The 23,789-nt window shown below is 47.2% G+C and overlaps 1 protein-coding gene across 2 annotated transcripts in view; it reads left to right on the plus strand.

Annotated features, from left to right (window-relative positions):
• The window catches only part of THRA (thyroid hormone receptor alpha), a 112,108-nt gene that overhangs the window by 81,568 nt on the left and 6,751 nt on the right, over positions 1–23,789 (plus strand). For both annotated transcript variants that reach the window (XM_083708844.1, XM_083708845.1), the window contains exons 3-6: positions 10,452–10,513; positions 16,169–16,269; positions 20,002–20,149; positions 20,552–20,757. In XM_083708844.1, the coding sequence (XP_083564970.1) occupies positions 10,452–10,513; positions 16,169–16,269; positions 20,002–20,149; positions 20,552–20,757 (517 nt within the window). The remainder of the gene's footprint in view (positions 1–10,451; positions 10,514–16,168; positions 16,270–20,001; positions 20,150–20,551; positions 20,758–23,789) is intronic.

Below are 23,789 nucleotides of genomic sequence, written 5' to 3' on the forward strand. Positions count from 1 at the left end.
CCATCAGCCGAGGGAAGTTACACACCGCAGAAAAGATGGCTGAAGTATAAAAAAGAGCTTTAGATTTCTCAAGGAAGCAAGCCAAGCCGCAATTGAGGAGAAATATGAAAACCACCCTGGGTCGCAAGTCAGTTTGTTCTGGAGGGAAATCCCTTCCTGATGCCAACTTTCATAATGCCTCAAATTCAAGTAAAACCCTGTTTATGGAATCCTCCACAAGGCAATTTTATTTTTAGGGAAGGTAGTGGAATCATTCCCAGACCACAGTATTATAGATTCCTCTTCCCCTGCTTCCCTCCCCCCACCCCACCCTGAAGCAAAGGGCATTGTAGAGTAGCTAAGAGGGTAAGTTGGGAAGTCTCCAGTTTTTAACTCTGCCATAAACTAGCCAGCCCCATCAATGGGAAGCCACTGGCCTTATCAACCTCAGCTTCCCATCTGCAGCAGCACGATAACAGCACTGGCCTACCTTACAGGCTTGTTGTAAGGTCACCGAGCCAAATGCCTGGGTAAGTGCTGCATAAATACGAAGCATTTTGCTTGTTACTATTATTAGCCATTAGCATCATCATTTTGCTGCAGGTAAAGGGCCTTGTAGGTAGCTGCACAGAGGATTCCTTAACAGGTGTATGCCAGGAAATGCAAACCTCACGAAAGGCATCTGCAGTTCAAACAGTGCTTGCAAACAGCTTCTTCATTCCCTTCCCACCCCAGGGTTGGGAAATTTGGCTCCCGCCAAGCGCCAGGGGGGAAAACATCACTTCTAGTCCTTTGAGATGCTTCTGCCTTTTTGCCGGCAGTAATCCTGATTTTGAGTTGCAAGATCATCTGCCGCAACACGCTCACACCTGCACATGCACTTCTATCATTGCACAAGCAGCGGTGGTGATGTGTGGAAAGGTGCTGGTGGGGTTTTTTGGGGTTGTTGGTTTTTTTACCTGCCCTCATGCACACTCTTATGGCCATTTTATGGGAGGGGCACTTTTGTGTGTGGAAGTCTAGGTGCAGTTCTGGGGAAACTCTGCATGTTAGTGACTATGCAGTGCAGGCTTGGCACCCTTCCCTCTGCAAGGAGAGAAGTGTCATCCTGCTAGGGTCCAGACTGTAGAAGCTCCCTTATCTTTTCCCTGCTGTACATACACCCCTTTGGCAAAAAAATTAAGATAAATGCTGTTGTTCAGGTGTGATGATCACACCTGGCCACATGGTGGCAGACTTGCTCCATAATGTACCCTAGGCAAAGCCGTTCAGGGAGCAAAGGGTAAAGGGCATTGGAGGTGGGATGGTAGGCAGGACTTGGGACAGACGTGGTTGCAGCTGCAGCACAGAGCAACCAGCGATTAAGAGGAGAGTTTGAGATTGATATGTAATCACCAGCCCAGCAAGGAAGGGGTTGGCAGGCCAATGGTGTATGGACACATGCCATCAAAGTTGTAAATGGCCAAGCAGGGTTTCGACTGAAGCCAGTAATCTGCCTCTGGATGCGTAGCTTTAAAGCACAATGCCCAACTCCAAAGGATTCTGGGCAGTGTAGTTCTTTAAGGGCTCCTGGGAATTGTAACGCTGTGCAGGGTAAGACTACAGCACCCAGAATTCTTTGAGGGGAGGGAATGTGCTTTGAATTATCTCTGGACAGTAGGCCTCAGACCAGCCACACAAAAACCAGAGGTTTCAACATTGAAACCTCTGCATCCAGTCCAGCAAGAGGCATTATTGCCTGTCAGAGACAGGGAAAAGACCTGAACAAGGGTGTGGAGTTGAGCACTCCTGCTTTACACAGATGGAAGCACATTCTGTCACCCTCAAAGGATTGGCAATGTAGTTTGCTCAGCGTTTTTGGGAATTGTAACCCTGTGGACTACAGTGCCCAGAATTCTCTGAGGGAAGAAAGGCACTTCAAATGTGCTTTCAAGGTATCTTGTGAAGCGGTGTGGAGTGCGTTTTTCTTGCATCTTGTCTCCATGTGTCTTGATAAACCGTGTGTGCATTATTCGGGGTGTGCTTTGTTCACATAGGAAGAGCCTCATTGGGCCCCATAAGGATGCCCGGACTCCAATCTCTCCGGGCCCCGGATTGGGAGCTTGGTGTGCCTTGGGGCACAGCCCTTGCCACGGACATGCCCCCGGCACAATCTTCTGTTCTTGCCACGGGGCCCCAGGGCAAGCAAGTTTGTTCTCACGGCTTTGCATGCTGCTCCTGTCGTAAGCAAATAGCGAAGCTCCTCCACCTGGGATGGGAAGGAGAATGTGACTGGGCGGCTCTGTGGTTTTGCTTGCCCCACAGAGATGGGGCAGGTCCTCTGTTCCCTAGTCTCATGTGGGAGGTAGGAACAATTGTGACGGATAAGGTATGGTTTTGTCACCCCGCTCCTTGAGCAACCACTTTTCCCGCTCGCTCGCTCGCTCACGTGCACGTACACCTCATTTAGAAAGTATGTGCTCACCAGAGCCCAGGTATGTGTGGCTGACCTCTGCCGCCTTTTTCTCGTGTTGCTTATGTGGTTGGTCTTTGGATTAGCTGTGCGTGCTGCTGCGATTCTTTGGGAGCCGAGACGACTGCAAAAATGTGTCGCTGGCTGCAGGAATCAACTTCCTGAAAATCCCCGACCTCGTTGCGAATCAAGTTCCTGGCCCTCAAGATTGTGAAGTCTAGGGTGTGGGTCTGAAGGGGTATGGTGTAAGATTGCTAACCATCGCGCTGACAGGGTCATTTCTCTCCCCCTCCTCCTTGTGGGTGGAGCCAATGGACGGCAACCACACTGCCACCTGCTGCAAAGAGTTAGTGCTGCATCCTAGTGTAATCAGCAAATCTCTCACCCCCACCCCCCCAAAATCTGCATGACTCTGAGAGTTTAGGAAATCGGGGATTGGATTTGTTCTCTCTTTGTGTGTCTGTTTAAAGATGAAGGGTACTAATGCTTCACCAGGAAATCCGACTGATCCCTGTTCACACCAAGGCGCTGGCCTATGCTTAAACTAGGGTTACAGGAGCTGAAACCTCCCTGGAATTCCTGGCTTCTAAAATGCTCCTGTGCAGGCTGGAATGGCTCTAGTTGTTCCAGGTGATGAGGGAATTGCACTCTGCAGGGTGGCTCCTCCTTTTCTGTTCTGTGCCACAAATGATTAACAATGGGAAGGTCTGCCGGTAGAAGATATATTGAGGGATAGAACCTTACTTTTGCAAGGGTTGGGGTAGCATGTGTTTACCAGAAATTCCAAAATGTTTTGAAAGTACTCTGTACTTGCCTGTTCATGCCCTGTTGGCTGTGAGAGAGTGATTGTCAGCTACAGCGGTTGGAGGAGTGAGGGCCAGGACTCTTGGGTTCTCTATCTAGCTCCGTAGAAAACAGGAGGGACATCTGATTCACTGGTTATACCTTCTGAACAGGGGAGGAGGCTTGGCCACGTAGAAAAGAAGTCACTTCCCAACACACATACTTGAGAGGCACGTTCTCCTCGGGTCCATAGCATGGATGTATTGGCTATTTAATTTGCTGTATTTTGCTCAAAATTAATGTTGGTTTCTTTGGTTAACTTTTTGCTATCTATCTGCACATGCATACTTTTTTGCTGCATGAATTTATTTACTTACTTAGTGTATTTAAATTTCCTTTAAGGCTTCCCCTAAAGAGTCCTGGGAACTGTAGTCTGTCAAGGGTGCTGAGAACTGCTGTTATTATCATTACCATCATTGTATTAAATTTATCACCCTTCCCACTACGGCCCCAGGGCAGACTACAGCATTAAAACGCAACATTGCAATGGCCAAACAAATACCCTTCCTAATGTTTACCCTGGATGGGGGGTAAGCTGGAGATAGCTGCCAAGTTTCTGCAACACGCAACAAGGACTCGTGAACGTTACACAACAGTGTTTTAATTGTTCGAGGCAGATTTTGCTGGTTTTTATTGTATTGAACCTTTCAAAATTTTGTCCATATGTCAATAAAAGGTTTGACAACGCAATATAAAAAACAGTCTGAAGCAACTTCAGGTGGGCTCCCCAAAATATACAGGGCAGAGAGGAGGTCCTTAAAGTACAGATTCCAGAAACCTTGGAGTGGGCAAAGCCATTCATGTTAAAATAGCATTGGAGCACTTTGAAATGTGTGGTGCAGCCGCGTGGCCGCCTCCTTTGGGGTCTGCAGAAGAGGCGTCACCTATGGACTCCTTGCCCTGCCAAGTACCTGGAGCCCAGAGCGAGAACATTTTGATTCTGTCCCCTGCTCCACCTTCTCCCCACCTTCTTGCCCGCCCAGGGAATCCCAGGTGCCGAGAGGGGGCACCTCCGTGCCTCCCGTGTCTCGCTGCCGGGCACACGCTGTCCTCAGGTGCCGAGCCGGCCTTGCTGGCCAGGAGCCAAGCCTCCTCATGCACAGCCCCTGCGGAGGAACAGCAGAGCACAGTCTGGCGCTGGTCCCAGGAACTCCTGGTACAAGCCGTGCCTACAGGCCTTACGTGGACAAGAGGACATCCTGTTGGGGAGCTTTTGCAGTCGCCTGTGGGGTGCGGGGGGGGGGAGAGAGAGGAGGATGTGGACAAGACAAACTGGTAGTACCAGCCTTGCCTACCCACCCCTCTCACTCCCCCCCCCCTTCGTTCTGTAGTCACTGTTGACGGTCTTTTTTTAGAAGCCTGCATTGTGTACATGCTGATGTGTTGTGTTTGTTCAAAGGCTGCACGTACGCACCGCCCCGGCTTGTGTTATTGTTGGGTCCTTTCCCCAAACGACACTTAAATCATTTCTCTCTCTCCCCCCCCCCCCCCGTGTTTCCTGTTGGTGTGATTCAAGCGTTTAAGCCCTCTGTTCGCTGGGGGGGGGGGGGAGCCTCCAAACGGAAATGTGTATCAGAGCAGCTGTTCAAAAGGACTAGTTCTCTCTGCAGCGGCAAGAGCTTTTGACGCTTTGGACTGTAGGTGAGGGCTCATATTGTGAAGCTCTCACCCAAACAAACTAGTGTGTGTGTTTGGAGGGGAGGGTAGATTAAAGCCCTTCTCCCTGAAATCTATTTCTCTGAGGGAATGGCTTTTGTATGGGTAGGAACTGAGTCCTGTCAGTCTCAATCTGCTGCCTGAAGCACTCAAGCACAGGTGCAAGACTAAACCAAAGGCATAGAAAGCCTAGCAGAACAAAATGATGGCATTCCTGCCTCACCGTGAAGGGCCTTCTGGCTGCCACTGCATCTTTCCCTCTATTTCTGATGATCAGGGTATGAGTGCTGTTTGTAGCAAAACAGCAGCACCCATGCACAAAGGGAGGGGGTGTCAGCAGACCTAGGGGGACATGGAAGCTGCCAAAATAAATAATAATAATAATAATAATAATAATAATAATAATAATAATATCCTTAGGTAAAAAAGCTGGGGGGGAGGGGGGAAACCCAAAACAGCCTAGTGAGGACTGTACAGCGCTCATTGATCATGGAACATTGATTGTCTATTGAGGGGAGATGGACAACTGGGTACAAAGGGGATGGAATGGAGTTTCATCACAGAGGTGAGCATCAATGGCTGACTGGAATAGCTAACAGGAACATTCCATGCCGCAACATTTTGTTGCAGTCTGCATATACAGTGGTACCTCAGGTTAAGTACTTAATTCGTTCTGGAGGTCCGTTCTTAACCTGAAACTGTTCTTAACCTGAAGCACCACTTTAGCTAATGGGGCCTCCTGCCGCCGCACTGCCGGAGCACAGTTTCTGTTCTCATCCTGAAGCAAAGTTCTTAACCCGAGGTAATATTTCTGGGTTAGCGGACTCTGTAACCTGAAACATATGTAACTTGAAGCATATGTAACCTGAGGTACCACTGTAATAGTTTCCCTGATTCTTCCCACCCCCCTGCTTTGAAACCAACCTATTTGCAAAAGTCATTTTGAAACTTGCTGTGTTGGGTGACCCTTGCTCTGAAAAGCGTGGTCAAAATTAAAAGGTTTGGGAACTCAAACTAGACCAAATTACAGGAAAACACCAAAGAATTACACAGATTAAAATAGCTCAGCAGTAAGAAAACAACCAACACTAACTTATCCAGCTAATTAACATAAACGCTTACACTTAAATGTGAGTAGGTTAAGCAAAGGGACAAGAAGCCGTCAAGCTCATTATTTCTGAGGTTCTAACCTATTCCCATAAACCAGGCTTAAAGGGGCGACATCATCACACTTGCTTAGGAAAGGAATTATTTTACTGATTTTAAGAAGGCTGCAAGATTGGGCTCAGGTGGGTTTCTTTGGGTAAGAGACCCCTCAGCCCTGGGACCCTTTGCCCAAGGAGGCCCATGTAAGCCAAACATTGCAACCTTTTAAAAATCCATTCAGACATTTCCTTTCATAAGCAATCTTCAAAAAGTCTCTCGCAAATAGGGTGGTGCTATTGGTTTCTGTATTTCACTACTATACATTTGCAAAAATGTGTGTCTTCTTGGCTCCACCTTCTGCATTCCACTCGTGCCGCTGCTGCCAATGGGGTATCGGCATGCAAATAAGGCTGCAGTGACTGGCGGCCGATTGGGTGAGCTGCCACTGAGGTCATCCTTTGTTATTGTTTTTTAATCTAGGCCAAAAAGGACATTTTGTCTTTTGAATTTAATTTGGAAGGAAAAGCTGGGGGCAGGGGGGGGCGGGGAGACACTTTCATGCACACAGATTTCCCCTTCTTCCTTGGTTTGTGAGCAGGTACTAATACGATTATTTAAAACGAAGGGTGTCCTTTAAACACATTGCAAAGATTTTTAAAAACCTCCTCTTTAAAATCCATCTATATATAAATGATATAAGCTGTTGAGAGGTCAGTCCCTACAAAACTGGGGCAGTGGGTGAGAGCTGATGGAATACCATACAAGTTTTAAAAAAACACACACACCCCACACACATTATTGCTGTTTATTTACTATTTTTTAAAGTGCCTCAATGCTAGATGCTCTACATGTGAATTAGAGCAAATTCTGTTCACAGGATGACATTGGTGTGTGTTTCATTTTTTAAAAAAATAATGCATGAATCTTGAACTCCTTCCTGTTAATCAGCCCTCCCACATTTGAGTTGTGATCTCCCAATAGCATTCACTTGCCTTCACTGCCTAATCTGTGTAGCCTTTTCCTCTTGAATTGCAGTTTCCTCCCTTTCCCAATCCTCTTGAAACTGGGGGGTGGGGAAGAGCAAGATTATTCAGCTTGCAGTTAATCCTAACGCTGTTTTTGGGGTTAAGCTGGTTTAAAAAAACCCAGAAAACCGATCACCACTGTGTGCCTCCATACACCTCTTTGGGAAATTGAGAAGAGCTATAGCTTATTGGTTGCGCGGCTGATTTGCATGCATAAGGTTCTAGATTCAATCCTCCGCATCTACAGGAAGGGCTGGCAAGTACCCTGGAAAGCCACTGCTGCTGCCAGTCAGTGTAGATCTTACTGAATTAGATGGGCGTAGAATCATAGAATTATGGTGCTGGAGGAGACTCTTGAGAGTCCCATGGACTGCAAGAAGATCAAACCTCTCCATTCTTAAGGAAATCAGCCCTGAGTGCTCACTGGAAGGACAGATCCTGAAGCTGAGGCTCCAATACTTTGGCCACCTCATGAGAAGAGAAGACTCCCTGGAAAAGACCCTGATGTTGGGAAAGATGGAGGGCACAAAGAGAAGGGGACGACAGAGGACGAGATAGTTGGACAGTGTCCTCGAAGCTACCAGCATGAGTTTGACCAAACTGCGGGAGGCAGTGGAAGACAGGAGTGTCTGGCGTGCTCTGGTCAATGGGGTCATGAAGAGTCGGACACGACTAAACGACTAAACATCAACAACAGAATCATAGAATTGTGTAGATTTAGTCATCCACCCTTGGGTGGTTGGCTAGTAGCTTACTTGGCAATTTCGCTCACTGGCTTTTGCACTGGGAAATATGCATAAAATGAAACCAGCCTTGCAACATCTGCTGCAGTGTTCAGTCAGGGGCAGGGAGGAGAAATGGAAGGGAAATGACATCAGATACAAATATAGCCACCCTGCAGCTTCAACTAAGCCTTTTCAAGCTCAGAAATCCTGTTGAAAGAACAAACCACACCAGCTTCCTGATTGCCACCAGTCTCTTGTTCCCAAAATCAGTGCGGTGTTGTTGCTTTCAATTATAAAAATTGCAAATGTATAGACTTGGCCGTGAAAAGCGACTAATAAATAACTGGAGCAAAATAATTAAATAAATGTGTCATTCCAAAGGAATGTTTTAAGAATACATGTTCCAGTTATTTATAAACTGTTTCCACTTTTACCAGAATCTTAATGGGTTGTAAGAAGGCAGTCAACTATGTATATAGATAGAGATAGAAGGTCAATTTTTCCACCTTGGCTATGCCCAATACTTACCTCAACTCTTTGGAAACTGGAACGATCATCAGTGATTTCCAATACTTAACTTACTTCAGATAATCTTTTCTGCAAGATTTAATTTTTCAGCAAGTCTGGAGTATTTTTCTTGCATAGTTTAAGAAGGGGGGCGGGGGAAGAAAAATTAGATTCTCAGAAGGTTGGCTTCTGTTCACAAAGCACTTGCTCAACTTTAGAACTCTGTTAGTTTATTACATTTGGATAGGAGATGTTTTTGAAAAGTTTGGATTGCCTTATATTGCATTATGGGTAACAAGGAGTTTTGGGGTTGGGACCACTTATGAGTTAAGTCAGCTTTTCATTAAAAATGAGCATTCTGTGATAACAATCCTCTAGATTTTAATGTGTGAACAAAAGCAAATTGAAGATGCATAATGTACCTCATTACTCCTTCCCCAAATCTGCAGCTTCTAATGGTGGCTGAATTGGGAGCTTGTGACAGCAGGCATTCACTGTACAGTGGTACCTCAGGTGACATACGCTTCAGGTTACAGACTCCGCTAACCCAGAAATAGTGCTTCAGGTGAAGAACTTTGCTTCAGGATGAGAACAGAAATCGGGCTCCGGCGGCGTGGCAGCAGCAGAAGGCCCCATTAGCTAAAGTGGTGCTTCAGGTTAAGAACAGTTTCAGGTTAAGTACGGATCTCTGGAACGAATTAAGTACTTAACCCGAGGTACCACTGTATTACTGAGCTCTTTCTTCTTCTCCCTGTTTCCACATAGCATCTACAATTCAGCTGCAAACTGAATTGCCTTCACATCTTTTCCCTCTTATTTCCTTTCTGGAGGTCAAGGGCAAGGATGCATTCCCACCCCAAAATTCCCAGGATTTTTGAGGGGGGAGAGAATGTTCTTTAAATGTATGGTGTGTGCTCAGCCATAGTATTGCTGGACTTAACACTAGAGACTTCTATTCCCTCTCTTGCTGTGAAGCTCACTAGGTGGGTTTTTTGTTTGTTTGTTTGTTTGTTTGTTTGTTTGTTTTACTGAGCATGACAAACATGGGTTGGCATGGGCTGCAGTGTTAGAAACTGAGATATGAGAGCATGGAGCTAAATGGCACCTTAAACCTAGGTTATGGGCGCAACAATGGAATGTCTAAGCACGCTTTTTAATAGCGAGAATACAAAGCTGAAAATGAATGAACTGCAGCTAAAATACTATATTCATTTTTCACATGGTCTAGTCCTTCCCACCCCCCTAATATTCTTAAGAGGGTTTCTACTCCAGTCTTCACAGAGTACAGTCGTACCTTGGTTCTCAAACGCCTTGGTACTCGGATGTTTTGGCTCCCAAACACCGCAAACCCGGAAGTGAGTGTCCTGGTTTGCGAACATCTTTTGGAAGCCGATCATCCAACACGGCTTCTGCGGCCTTAGTTGTCGAATGGACTCCCGGAACGGATTAAGTTTGACAACCAAGGTACGACTGTAGCTGGAAGTGGGGAGGCGGAAAAAGGTCCTCCTTTCCTTCAACTCTGCAGTTTTCACCTGAAATCTTAGGTGCAGTAGTGCGCCCAGGGCTCAGAAACTGCTTGCGCTAATGAAATTCTCTACTGCAACATGTGCCTAGAACAACGGGAGTTCCAAACGCTGGTGGGCTGAGTTGCTGGTGGTGGTTTGGCTTCTCTCTTTTGACCTCCTGCTGCAAAGTCATGCCAGCTCTTGGTGAGCGTGCTCCAAAGGCCGAGGCAAAGGAGAGCATGGGAATCTCAGGTCAAGAAGGGGCTAGCTATGTCTCCACATCTGCATATGTATGTGCGTATGTGTTTGTGTGCATGGTGAACCTTCTTCCCAACCTGCTTATCACTTCTGCTGCTCTCAGATAACATAAAGTGAGACCACTTGTACTGCTCTCCACGCCTCCTGGGTTCTTTAAGAAGTGTGGGATGATGGAACTGGAGCTGTATGAAGCGAGAGGGTAAAGCTTGTGTGTGGCCCTTGGGAAAGCTTTTTAAGGGCTGCAGATTCGGATAAAAAGCTATAAGGCTGTGGCAGGTGAAGGTTGCCCTTCCCCTGATGAATCCACAGCTCTGTTTTGTTTTAAATGTCCTCTCCCCTTCTTTCTTCTCTGCAGGTGGCCGGATGGGAAACGTAAAAGAAAAAGCAGCCAATGTTCGGTGAAAAGCAGTATGTCAGGTAAGCCACCCTTTTCAGGCTGTTTAAATCTGTGGAATCCTAACTATTTGTCCAGCTCCCACCAGCAGCTCACTTGCATCCCTTATCGCTCTGCTTAATCAAGAATAATCAAGAACAAAGTGGGCCGCAGCAAGCGGAGACCAGGCCTTCCACAGCCACAGGCTTGCGAAGCCAAATGCCTCCCAAATGACTCGAGCAAGTGAGCCAAGCCACATACTTCAGAGCCAGGGAATGCGTAGATATGTATCTGAGGCAGTTTGAACTGACAAGATTAGTCTCTTTCTGGCACCCCTGCCTCCAATCAAACTACTATTTAAGCCTTGATGCTACAGCAATCTGTCCCTCAAGATTCCTCAGAAATATTTTTAGTGGTATGTGACTTTTAGTGCCACACAATGGTTTCTCTCTATAAAGTTGTAGCAAAACCTTCTCTTGATGCCCCAGAAAAAAAAAAATACATATTAGAGGGGAAAGGAGAAATGCAGGCAGGAGGGGTGGGGAGCCTTCATTGATGCAAACAAGCGATGCCCCGAGACTCCAGAATATAAATAACAGGATATCCTCCCAAAATTTATCCAACTCTGTCCTTGAACCCATTGAAGTCCTTTTGATGTTTTCCACTGGCCCAGAGAAGGAGGTCACGGGGCAGCTCAGGATATCGGTTCTCAAACGGCAGAGTCTGCAGCCGGAAGATAAACCACTAAAGGGCTGGGGGGTGCAAGAGGTGAGGCCACAATGGGTCATGGGGCAAAGGCGCAGTGATGTGCGGGTTTGTGAATGAGAGTACTCAGCCGGATATTTGCTTCTTAGGATAAAATACTCCCCATTGGTCTGCCACCCGCTCAAGTCAGCCACCCTCTCCCCACACAGAAACACGTTCCAAATCAAATCATTTTGATTCCCATCTGCCATTAATACCTTCAGTTCTTCAAAGCTCTCACTTTAATAATACCTGAGGTTCCTCCCCCAAAATACAGTAGTAGTGGTCGTATTGCTATTATTATTGCTACTGTTGCTATTATAATTATTATTATTACTGCCACATTTATGAATCACTTCCCATGAGGCATTCCGAAGCTGCATACAATATAATTTAAGAGGTTTATTAAGTGGTTACATGAATAAAAACAATTGCACATATAACAACCATTTTAAATAAATAAAACCTTTTCTCATATTTTGTTTTTTTATGTTGTAGACTGCCCTGTAGTCCCTTGATGAAGGGCGGTATATAAATTTAATAAGAGCAATAACAATTTTATATGTAGAGCGCGCACACACACACACAGCAACAATAGCACATGTGTAAAATCAGTTCACATCCCATGCAGATACCAACTAGGATAAAGATCTCCATTTAGAAGACATGCAGTAGCTCATTTTACAACGAAAGGAGCAAGATGCTTCAAGGGAGAGAGGGAGAGAGATACCAGGTTTGAGATTTTACATAGCAGGTCCAAGGGGGAAACCCTGGAGAGGAGGGGACTTAGGCAGCTGTGGTAAGGCAGGGGCCTTCGGTCTCCACAAATGCTTCATAGGGGCAAGACCTACCAAAGAAGAGTCATTGTGCTCATTAGGCCTGACACATCCTGTGCAGATCCAGCTTTTCTAACCGCTTGCTGTGTGTGATTCCCTGCTGGTTCACTGCTATAATTGTGGAAGTGTCCTAGTTCAGTGCCAGAGCACACCCACTGGCTGCCAAAGATTCACCAGGTTCAGCTTCTGTGATCTCCAAGGAAGGCTGGGATTGACTCCTGCCTGAACCCCTGAAAAGCTACTACCAGTCAGGGTGGACCCTGTGGTTTGGATCCTATGTCCCTATTCTGTCCTCTCCCGTCTTGAATAGGTCTCTTCCAATGGAAGCTTCACTGTTTGCAGTACGTCCGGCATTACTATTTTCCTTTTGCTGTTTGTGGGTTGGGAGGTTGGTTTTGTGCTGGTCCTCCCAGCCTGGTCTAAAGGGCAAAGACATCCCTTTCCTTAGAAGAGTCGTTGCAAGGGGCTGGGTCCATGCCTTCTGTTCCAAGGGAAGGCGATACCTTTGTGACCCATGAAGGACACAGGAACTCAGGGTAAAATAAAAATCCTCCTTCTCAAATCAAATACACAATGTAATGTGTGTTGTGGGTGGCAGTCACATATGGCATGCAGTGTGCCATTTGCATGGGCCATGCATACTAGTTTATCTTCTGTGGCACACATTAGATCGTAACATGCCTGTGGGAAGTCCATTAATATGCCACGCTAAAGAGGATTCCCTGTTCGGTGGCTGTGTAAATGGGATACCTTTTCACAGTCCATTTTTCGTCTCATGGAAGCCGATTTTTCAGTCACAAATGTGGAAATGTGAATCGGTCTAACATGGCTGCAAATTGTGTGGTCTCTTGGGGAGGGGGGAAAGCGTCACAGCAGAACTCGGCGCTTTCTCTTCCTACCCAGATGCTAGCTGTCTTGCTGGCAAAGGGGAGGGGAGGGCTTCTCGTCTTCCCTCCTGTCCCCCCCCCCCCCGGCACCAAAAGCCATCATGCTTTCATGTTGCTAACAGCTGTATTCCAGATGAGTTTAAGACCTTGTCTTTCTTCTCTCACATCCTCATCCCATTGCCTCCATCTGGAAAATCACACAGGGTTTGAGGGACCTTCTGGCTCCTAAACTACAAGGGCCAATTTGCGGCATGATACTTTCCCCAGCAGGGATCTATACTGGTGCAGGGAAACCATGTGTAAATTTGTCGTATGTGTGGCTGTATGGAAAACGTCGCGTCAGAATTGGCCCTCGGCCAACTTTTATCCTGTTTATCTTTTGAGAGAAAGCTCCAAACTCCACTCACCAAACACACTCACTGGTGTTTCTCACAGTGAACATGCGGCACATCCGTAACATGCATGTGTCGTTTATATACTGATATACATACATCAGAACCCCCAAGCATGTGCAATGGGAGATTTTAAAGAAAATCACATCTTTCATGTTTGCTCCCAGATGCTCTTGGCACTCACTCTCACACACACATCATATAATTCTTTATAAATTCTATAAATCGGCCATGAATTCTATAAATCGGAAAAGGCCAACGAAACAGAAGGGCCAAGTTGAACGTGAGCATTTGTTGGCAGGAAATGGGAATGTGCAGGCAAAAGAGGCTTTGGGGAGGGTTAAGGGATTGTGGGCCAAGCAGGCCGAGAAGGTGGCCTGAATTTTGCATGTTTCGTTTATTTATTTATTTGGATCTCTCGCTCCTTCCATCCAGTCTCGGATGCTGCAAATATCTAAGCAACATGCCACTGCTTTAAGGCAGCTGAGACCTAGGCTTTATCCCCCTCCACACAGGCATACCAATGCCGCAAGGGGGGCACGTCCCCTTTTCCGTCATGGCTGGGTCATCCTAGGGTCATGTGGAGGTGACCCTTGCCACAACCCTAGACAATAGGACATTGTGAGGGCAGGGGGTGAACGAGAGAACACAGCTCCTTTTCCTGGAAGGGGGCAGAGGGGGCACCTTCATTATCAGGGCTGATGAGGCCCTGGAGGGTAAGCAAGGTTACGTGAGTTGGGGGTGGTGGTGGCAGGAGATAATTGGAAGGGGGGGTCGCAGGCTGCTTCCTTCCCCTTCAACAACCCCCCACAAGCCCAGAGATAAAGAGCCTTTTTGTGGACGTACATGGCTGTTGTGTTTTCTGCATGAAAGCCGCCCTCGTTAGCGGTACTTTAAATAGCCTTTCAGAAAGACTAACGAAGCCTGGAAGTGGGGGGAGCAGACAAGGACAGGCCTTGCCATTGCCCCCTCCCTCCTGGAATGTGGGGTCAGAGGGGATCTTGAGAGCCATTCAGGCCTTGGGGTGCCTGTGCTGTGAGGGGTGGACCGCAAAGGAGGACTGCAGTCTTCATTTTTGCCAGCGAAGCAAAGCCAAGTCAGATATGAGGCAGCTTACAAATTAAAGTTGGGGCAAATACTTGTATCCTGCCATCCCCCCCCCCCCCTCCATGAAAGTCATATGTGGTGTTGTGCCACTTTATGTTCATAACAACCCTTCATTGTAGGAAAGTCAAAGCAAACGGCCCAAGTTTTGCCCAGTGAGCTTGATGTGGCTTCAGGTAGATTTGAAACCAGGTTGACCTGGTACAAGTTAGCATTCATAAAGAGAAGAGTAGCTCTGAGCATATGCTCAGATTTCCAGAATGCCCTTTCCAGAAGACCTAGTCAGAAAGGGTTTGGGAGGAAGTTGTAAGGGCTTCAGGAATGATCCCTGACTGCTGAAACATGAAACGGGGCTCGCCAGCTAAGCCTCTCTCTGGCCTTCCTTGCTCCATATATGCTCCACATATACAGTCACCAGCTTTCTCACTCTCCATCTCTGTCCCTGCTCTCTGATCCTCATTCACTCCGCCTGTGCTTCCCTCCCTCTTCACAGTGGTCTAACTGGGAGGTCACTACAGCATGGATCACTGAAGGCCAGGCTGACCCAGGCCCAGGAATGGCTGCAGCTGGTCAACCAGCCTAAGCTGGGCATAAGCTCCCCTTGCCTAAGTGGCTCCAATGACAAGTTGGAATCCAGGAGTGATCCCAGACTATGAACCTGTTCCTTCAGGGGGAAAGCCATGCCTCCCAGGATAGGTCATACACCTAATTCCCGGATACAGAAGCCATCCGCTCACAGCATCTCCATCTTTATTAGCCCCCACCCAGCCCTTCACCACTTCCAGACACCAGTCCAGCACCTTCACACTTCACAGATGGAATGGAGAGAGACACCTCCAGACAGCAATACAGTGGTACCTTGGTTCTCATATTTAATCCGTTCCGGAAGTCGGTTCCAAAACCAAAGCGTTCCAAAACCGAGGCATGCTTTCCCATAGAAAGTAATGCAAAATGGATTAATCCGTTCCAGACTTTTAAAAACTACCCCTAAAACAGCAATTCGACATGAATTTACTATCTAATGAGACTATCGATCCATAAAATGGAAGCAATGAAAGCAGTCGCACAATCAATCAATCAGTAGCTGAACTGGGTTCCACACAGTCACAAAAACGAAAGAGCCACAAAAATGCAAAATAGATAGCAAAAACAGACAGACCTCAGCATAACACTCAAAACAGAAGTGTGGCACTCAAAACGGAGCATGTTCTACTTCTGAAAAAAGTTCGCAAACCGGAACACTTACTTCTGGGTTTGCAGTGTTTGGGTTCCAAGTTGTTTTGAGTACCAAGGCGTTTGAGAACCAAAGTACTACTGTAATGTGGTAGCATGGGCGAAGCATCACAGGACCATTAATAAAGCAGAATAAATTTGCCACTAAAGCAGTGTTCCTGTGCCAAAACCACGTTGCAGAATACACCGGCAACACAACACCCATCTGGAAGGGCTTGTAGTGTGTTAACCTTGTGGTTTTGTGCAGCTTGGTTGTGTTGCTTGTGTTTCTAAAAGGGAGGCGACTTTGAGAGCTGCGAATGGCTAGTAAAGTGTGTTGCTTTTAAAGATATAAAATTGTGATACGGCCTCTTTGTGTTTCAGAGGTGATATGGGTCTAGCCAGCAGGTAATGATGACCAGTGAAAGAGAGTAAGGGTGGCCAGGCCCATTGAAGTCTGGTGTGTCCCAGTTCTGTATTCCCCCTTCCAGCTCTGATCTCTCCATTCTTGTTTTCTCCTCCAGGGTACATCCCTAGCTACTTGGACAAAGATGAGCAGTGCGTTGTATGTGGAGACAAAGCCACGGGGTACCACTACCGATGTATTACCTGTGAAGGCTGCAAGGTAATGGAAACATGGGAAGGCCATCTGGCCCGAGCGGCTCACTAGAGGGTGAATTCTCCCCTTTGACTTGGTGCCTCTGCATTATCCCAGGCAGCTGCCAAGGACGGCATTGCCCAGGGCTTGGGTTTTTTGGGTGCTGCGACTGATGGGAAGCATTTTGGTCCTTTTCGCAGCAGGGGCCAGAGGAAGGCTGTGGGTGAGCCTGGTGCTAAGTGAGGCCGGGGAAGGGTGTGGAAGGTTTGAGCCAAATGTGTGAGCAGCAGTCGCTCATAATTTCTGGGCCAAGCTTCACTGAGATATATAGAAGGATAAACTAGAGAGTGAAAAAGGAATTGATATGTCTTGGCAAACTGCAGTGTGGAATGGATAAAGCCAGATTTTTACAGTGATGGGAGCTAGACAGATTAATATTTTTCGTGGTCTCTGGTTACATTTCTTAATTTGTTGACTCTTCTTCTGTTCCACATTTACCTTACTGATCTGTCAGCCTCCCCCACTGCCATCACCCTCCCCCAGGATTCTTTTCACCGCCTCTGTTGTGCTCTTTCTCCAAGGGACTTGGAGTGGGGCCTGTGTGGGGTTTCCCAGCTTTCTCCTCACCAGGTTAGGCTGGCAGGTAATGATTTTGGCCCTGTGCATTTTATAGATGTGTAGGTGTTTGAACCCGCATCTCCTAGGTCTAGGGCCAACTACCTAGCTGCCACCACACCACAGTAATGACCGTATGTCACTAGCATGCTTGGGGCTGCATAGGACACAGTCGTGATAAACTTTGCTGCCCAACGTGTCTGCAAGTCAGTACAGTCGTACCTTGGATCCCGAACGCTTTGCGAGTCGAATGTTTTGGCTCCCGAATGCCGCAAACCCAGAAGTGAGTGTTCTGGTTTGCAAACGTTCTTTGGAACGCGAATGTCTGATACGACTTCCGATTGGCTGCAGGAGCTTCCTGCAGCCAATCAGAAGCTGTGCCTTGGTTTCTGAATGTTTTGGAAGTTGAACAGGCTTCCGGAACAGATTCCGTTCGACTTCCGAGGTACCACTGTATTAGGTGGACAAAACCAGAAGATTTGGAAGTAGAGAGCATGGATTCACAAAATAAGTGGGGATGGGGTAGAGTAGAATTAAAAGGCCCTTGAGGGACAAGTGAGATGTGCCTGAGGAGTGGATCAGGAAGGACTTTACTGGAGGAGAGGACCTTGACAGAACAGAGAGGGTTGTTGCTGCAGGCAGAGTGCTCAGATTACTCAAAGGCAGGGAGATGGGAGAATGAGCCCAAGGGGCCTGGTTAAGAACAACCCAGCAGTTTTGGGAAAATTCAAATGGCACCCCACATTCCATAAATGCAACTCACCATGGCATCCTTTTGCGCAAGCCTCATTGCGGTGGGCAAGAATGCTGCCATTTATTTTGTTTTTTGTACAGCAGAACTTTCTAGTGGATTGTGTGCCTCAAGGGTCAGATCCTGTGTAAAGCCAGTGTGGTGTAGTGGTTAGCGTGCTGTGCTAGGTCTGTGAAGACACCGGATCAATGTCTCTCCCTCTTCCCAATCCACAGTGCCCAATGGGTGACATTGGATCAGTCATACCCTCTCAGCCTGACCCACCTCACCATTGGTTGGTGAGAAGACAACATATGTGTCTATGTAGGGGAGAGTCATGCTTGCTAGCTTGAGCTCGTTGGAAGAAATCCAGGTTACGAGTGTAGCTTAATTTAATGAAATACGTGCACATCTCGCTCAGCTGCCCTTAATGGTGTCTAAAACCTATGAACTGAGGTGGCCGCTTTGCTGTATGTACCTTGTGGGAGTGTCAACACCAGTTGGCAAAAGAACTTGTGAGAAAAGGAGCAGCATATGGAGGAAGGAAACAGCAAAGAGAACGGGAAAATAGAATCCACGCTGAGAAATTGAAGGAGGTTGTGCCAAAAAGAGAGAGAGAGAGGAGAGTACTGTTTCTTCTGTAGTATTGACTTCCAGGCATTACTTTTGAGTGCTGATCTTGAGATTTCCCAGCGCAACGTGGTTTTCCCAGGCAAGAGATTTGTTTTATTGCACTGTATTAACGTCAGTTTTGTGGTGCTGATTATGACTTAGTTAGGCACTGGGTACTGTTTGCAAAGAGGCACCCCTTATTCCAATGCCCCCCTCCTCTCATGTTCTCGGCACATGGTGAGCCTTCCTGGGTGATCTAAGGTCACTGGGCACTGGGAGGGGGGTCTTAAAAGGGCCTTAGTGGCAGGGTAGAAGAGTCTGGCGTTAATATAACCAGTCATGCTGGGCTCCTAATGAGGGAGGACACATTTTAGGACCAAACTTAAGTACGGTAAGTGTGTGTTTAGCAAATGAATAAATCACTCCCACATGCCTATATGTTGTAATAATAATAATAATAATAATAATAATAATAATTATAATTATAATTATAATTATAATTAATAATAATAATAAAAAAATAATTCTATTATTTATACCCCACCCATCTGTCTGGGTTTCCCAGTGTGCAAATGAGTGTTCATTGGAGGGCGGGGTTAAAACCTCCCCCTCAACTCAGCTGCTTTAAATCCTTTCTTCCCAGCTCACTTCCACTATTGAACTCAGGCAGACAGGAAATAGCTTGGAAACAGTTGAGTGCAATAGTTTCCAATTGATGGAACGTGACCAACAAACTGCTGTGCCCTGACCTAAAGTGGGTCTCTTGCCAGAAGCAGTCCCCCCTGCCCCGCCCCCCCCCCGCACACACATTCTTCTTTGAGAGAGAGGAAAGAAAGAGAGGACAATAAAACTAATCAAAAAGAGAAAAGGAAAGGCAGGCATGTGCAGTAAAAGCAGGCAGAGACAACTCAAGACCTCTCTGTTCCTGAAGCGGAACATTCAAACGACAGAGATTTGAGCTGCCCCCGATTCTTACCCCAGAATCTACTGACTACTGCAGATTGCCAGCCCTGGGTGCAGGGCGGAGTGCAAGATGGGCTGCTCCTGGCTTTGAAGGAAGTTGAAAAACTAGTGGCAGCTTTGAGTCGCCGTTAAAGGTTGTACAGTGGTACCTCGGGTTACATATGCTTCAGGTTACATACGCTTCAGGTTACAGACTCCCCTAACCTAGAAATAGTGCTTCAGGTTAAGAACTTTGCTTCAGGATGAGAACAGAAATTGTGTTCTGGCGGCGCGGCGGCAGCAGGAGGCCCCATTAGCTAAAGTAGTACCTCAGGTTAAGAACAGTTTCAGGTTAACGGACCTCGAGAACAAATTAAGTACTTAACCCGAGGTACCACTGTATAGAGAGAGAGCTAGCAGATCCAACCCATCAGGCACAACCTGCTGAGACGTTCTCCAACATACACCTAGACAGAAATGAATGGGAGCAGTATGAGAGCACAATAGGGGGTGGAAAACATCCTTGTCAGTTGTGCCCCATGTTGATGAATGGGAGGCCTTTGGGGCAGCCCCAGGACTTGTAGATTAGAACCACAGATTAGATTAGAACATGGGAGCGCACCACCTCAACTTCCACAATAGAAAATCACCCATTTGCCTGATGGACTTGTATTTCTAAGATGCAAGCCCTAATACGCTTGACGTTGGTGGTTAGAATGGGCAGGAGTCTCGTTGGAAGTGCCAATAGGGCTGTACCCCGTTGGTTAGAAAACAAGACCCGAGTGGGTGGCTTGGAAAACGGAAGACGCTCCTTCCTTCTCAGGACTGCCTGTTTCTGATTCCGCTCTTCCCCTCTGCAGGGCTTTTTCCGGCGGACCATCCAGAAGAATCTGCACCCGACATACTCCTGCAAGTACGATGCCTCCTGCGTCATCGACAAGATCACCCGCAACCAGTGCCAGCTTTGCCGATTCAAGAAGTGCATTGCCGTTGGCATGGCCATGGACTGTAAGGGCGTTGCGCCCGCTATGGAGGGATGCGAGGGTTGGGGAAGACGAGGGAGGGAGTGGTTGCAACCGGGGATCCCATCACGGAAGTAAATGTAGCGAAGGATGTGGGGGCAGGGAGGGGGCATGCTGCTTGTTCCAACATAGAGTTGTGTGGGACCATCTATTAATCCCAATGTAATTGGGGCCATGGTTGCGGCATGAGAACCCCACGGGCCGGAGTAAGCGGCCTCAGAATTCCGTAGGCTGTCACAGGACCGGCCAATCAAATGGCTTCTTGTGAGGCCATTCAGCGCATTGGTTAGTGGGCTGCAGGATGCGACGGGCGCCACACAGAGTTCTGATTGGCTGTGTGTGAGGCCCCACTGCCCACTCATGCCTCTCCATTCTTCGCGCCCCCTAGTGGTGCTGGATGACTCCAAGAGGGTAGCCAAGCGGAAGCTGATTGAAGAGAACCGGGAGAGGCGGCGGAAGGAAGAGATGATGAAATCCCTTCAGCACAGGCCGGAGCCAACCACGGAGGAGTGGGAGCTGATCCACATCGCCACGGAAGCGCACCGCAGCACCAACGCCCAAGGCAGCCACTGGAAGCAGAAGCGGAAATTCCTGGTAAATGGTGGAGGCGGGTGCGGCAGGCAGAGCCTTAACCAGGGGTTGCATGTATTTGTCAGAATTGATCTGGTGCAGGATCCCACACAATCTCTTCTTCTTATTCCTTGCTTTCTTTTTGGATTAACATTTCCTGGCTCTTCTTCCCCAGTTTCTGAGCGTCCATATCTTTCCCCCAACCTTTGTGTGCTAGCTCACAGACATTGTGAAAATCTGGCAGAATAAAGGGTGCCAAATGAGCAGATAACAACAGGTATATCTTGTTTTGCATCAGGGCTGGGTTACGTGTCTGTGTGTGCATGCAAAGTCCACGTAGCTTTGCTTAACACTTTCCTTTGCTTTGGGTTTTGTTCTTATTCCACCATGCGTAAGCTAGGTTCTGTAGAGAACAGGAAGTAGCATGGTTACTACCTAGGGAGCTAGCCAGGCATACGGGCCACTTCTCCTGCATGTCTTCCTAATCCTGTGGAAACAAATGCACAATTTTATGCTACGCAAATGGTTTAACACAAGCTGGAAGCACACATCTGGCCCAAGGTATGCTCGTGTTCTACCCGGCTTGTTATTTGCTACAGTGGCATACTTTGCATATATCGCTAAACCGTGGCTTTGTGCTTCATGAGGAAGCCTGCAGCTTTCCCTGCTTTGGTCATGCTGCTGCAATGCTACTGGGACCAAGCCATGGTTTGAGTTCGTATTACATCCGAACCCAGGCTTATGGTTTGTCTCGCTCCAGACAAAGCCCAAGCTTCGCAAGCCTGGGTTTGGACATAACACTGTAACCAAAGTCAATATGTTTTTGAGAAAACACCAACTTCCATGCAGTCTTCCAGGTTAAAAAATTACTACTATTACTATTATTAGTTATTGCTTGTATCCCCACCCATCTGGCTGGGTTGCCCCAGCCACTCTGAGCGGCTTCCAGCAGAATATAAAGAACACACGCTACACTCTCCTTCGTACCTAAAGTAATAATAATAAATCCCTGTGCAAAGAGATCTAGCATGCCAGGAAGAAGGGTCTAGCCTGGCCTTTTCTTACATGCTTACAAAAATAAATGAATGCTGGATCGTTCAACTGTGTGGTTTCCTATTAATAGGGCAGAGAAGCAGGTTTCCCTTTTCCTATTATTATTATTATTATTATTATTATTATTTCAACTAGGCCTTATTCACAACTGAATTTTGCTGTCTCGCAGCCACATAGTATCATATAATTTCCCCCTTCCTTTTTTAAAAACCACACTTTGATTAACATTCAATAGGCCCACAAGAGCCAGACAGTGACATTTTTACCATGAAGTACCAGTTCACGGGTGGCGCTGTGGGTAAAACCTCAGTGCCTAGGGCTTGCCGAAGGCATGGTCGGCGGTTCAAATCCCCGTGGCGGGGTGAGCTCCCGTCTTTTGGTCCCAGCTCCTGCCCACCTAGCAGTTCGAAAGCACCCCTAAGTGCAAGTAGATAAAAAGGTACCGCTTTATAGCGGGAAGGTAAACGGCGTTTCCGTGTGCTGCGCTGGTGCTGGCTCGCCAGAGCAGCTTCATCACGCTGGCCACGTGACCCGGAAGTGCCTCCGGACAGTGCTGGCGCCCGGCCTCTTAAGTGAGATGGGCGCACAACCCTAGGGTCGGACATGACTGGCTCGTACAGGCAGGGGTACCTTTACCTTTACCTTTACCAGTTCATCACCCCAGATTACTATTTTTGTTTAAAACACAGTTTTGCAGTGCAACCCTAGGCATGTCTGTTCAGACGTAAGCCCCCCTCCTAAGAGGGTGTCTTCTAAGAGAGAGCGTACAGAATTGCAGTAATACATGTATTTTATACTTTTTACTTTTAAACCTCTTTTAAAATTGTTTAATAGCCTGTATTTTTATTTGAGCTAATTTTTTGGTGGCTAGGGTTATTTCCCTTCAGCAGGTCAATACACACACACGCGCGCACACACACACACACACACACACACACACACACACACAAATATGTGTGCAGATATACAGTCATACCTCGGCTCCCAAATGCCTTGGGAGTCTAACGTTTCGGCTCTCGAATGATCGAAAACGGGAAGTGAGTGTTCTGGTTTTCAAACGTTCTCTAGGAAGCCAAATGTCCAATAGGGCTTCTGCAGCTTCCAGCTGGCTGCAGAAGCTTCCTGCAGCCAATCAGAAGCCGCACTTTGGAAGTCGGATGTTTCAGAAGTTGGACGGACTTCTGGAACAGATTCTGTTCGACTTCCGAGGTACGACTGTATATCTGTGGTATAAAACCATACACAGTGGTGCACACTCCAGCCAAATTTCCAATAAACAGTTTTGAAGCCCCTTCTATTTCAGGAGGATATATGTAGGCATGTGCTAAACCCTCTAATTGAAATTGATTGGATTTAAAACTGCTTAACATTGGTGGTGCCCACTCTGAACGAAACGTATCGGTTTCCTTTTCCAGACTGCCATATGCGTTAAATCTGACCTTTTTTTTTTTTATGTGGTGAGATTTTTTTTTTTATGTGGTGAGATTGTAACCCATGCTTAGACTTAGCACTGGTAGTAAGCTCGGAAGTCAAAACATATGGCGATAAAATCCAAGATCTCAATAGTTTTAATTAAATAAAGGTTTCTCCTCCTCCCACAGCTTTAGCAAATGATTCAGGCCCTACAGAGGGACCTTTGAAGGGTTAAAGTGATTGAGCAAAGGGACACAGCTGTGACCTCTCAGCTCCCTCCAAGGGCAGATGGGCCGGAAACCCCCCAACCCAGCCCCCTCCCTTCCCCCTTGCCTCACACGAGTAGGGATTGCTGGTGTGGGGTGCCCTCTTCTGGCCACAGTCAGCTAGTGCCAGGGCAGGTCAGGACATAGAGGTCAAGGGAAGTGGGGCTTGAGGGGAGGGGGAGAAAGGAAATCAGAGGCCAGCAGGCAGGGTGGCTCTTGGAGAAACATTTCTCTCTCGTAGTCCTTTTTCTCCCCTTTTTCTTCCCGTAAAAATTAATGAAAACAAAGCCGTATTATAATTCACTTTTGAATGCACATTTCACA

This window comes from Podarcis gaigeae (genome assembly GCF_964106915.1).
Source record: "Podarcis gaigeae genome assembly, chromosome: 13".
Taxonomy (NCBI): domain Eukaryota; kingdom Metazoa; phylum Chordata; class Lepidosauria; order Squamata; family Lacertidae; genus Podarcis; species Podarcis gaigeae.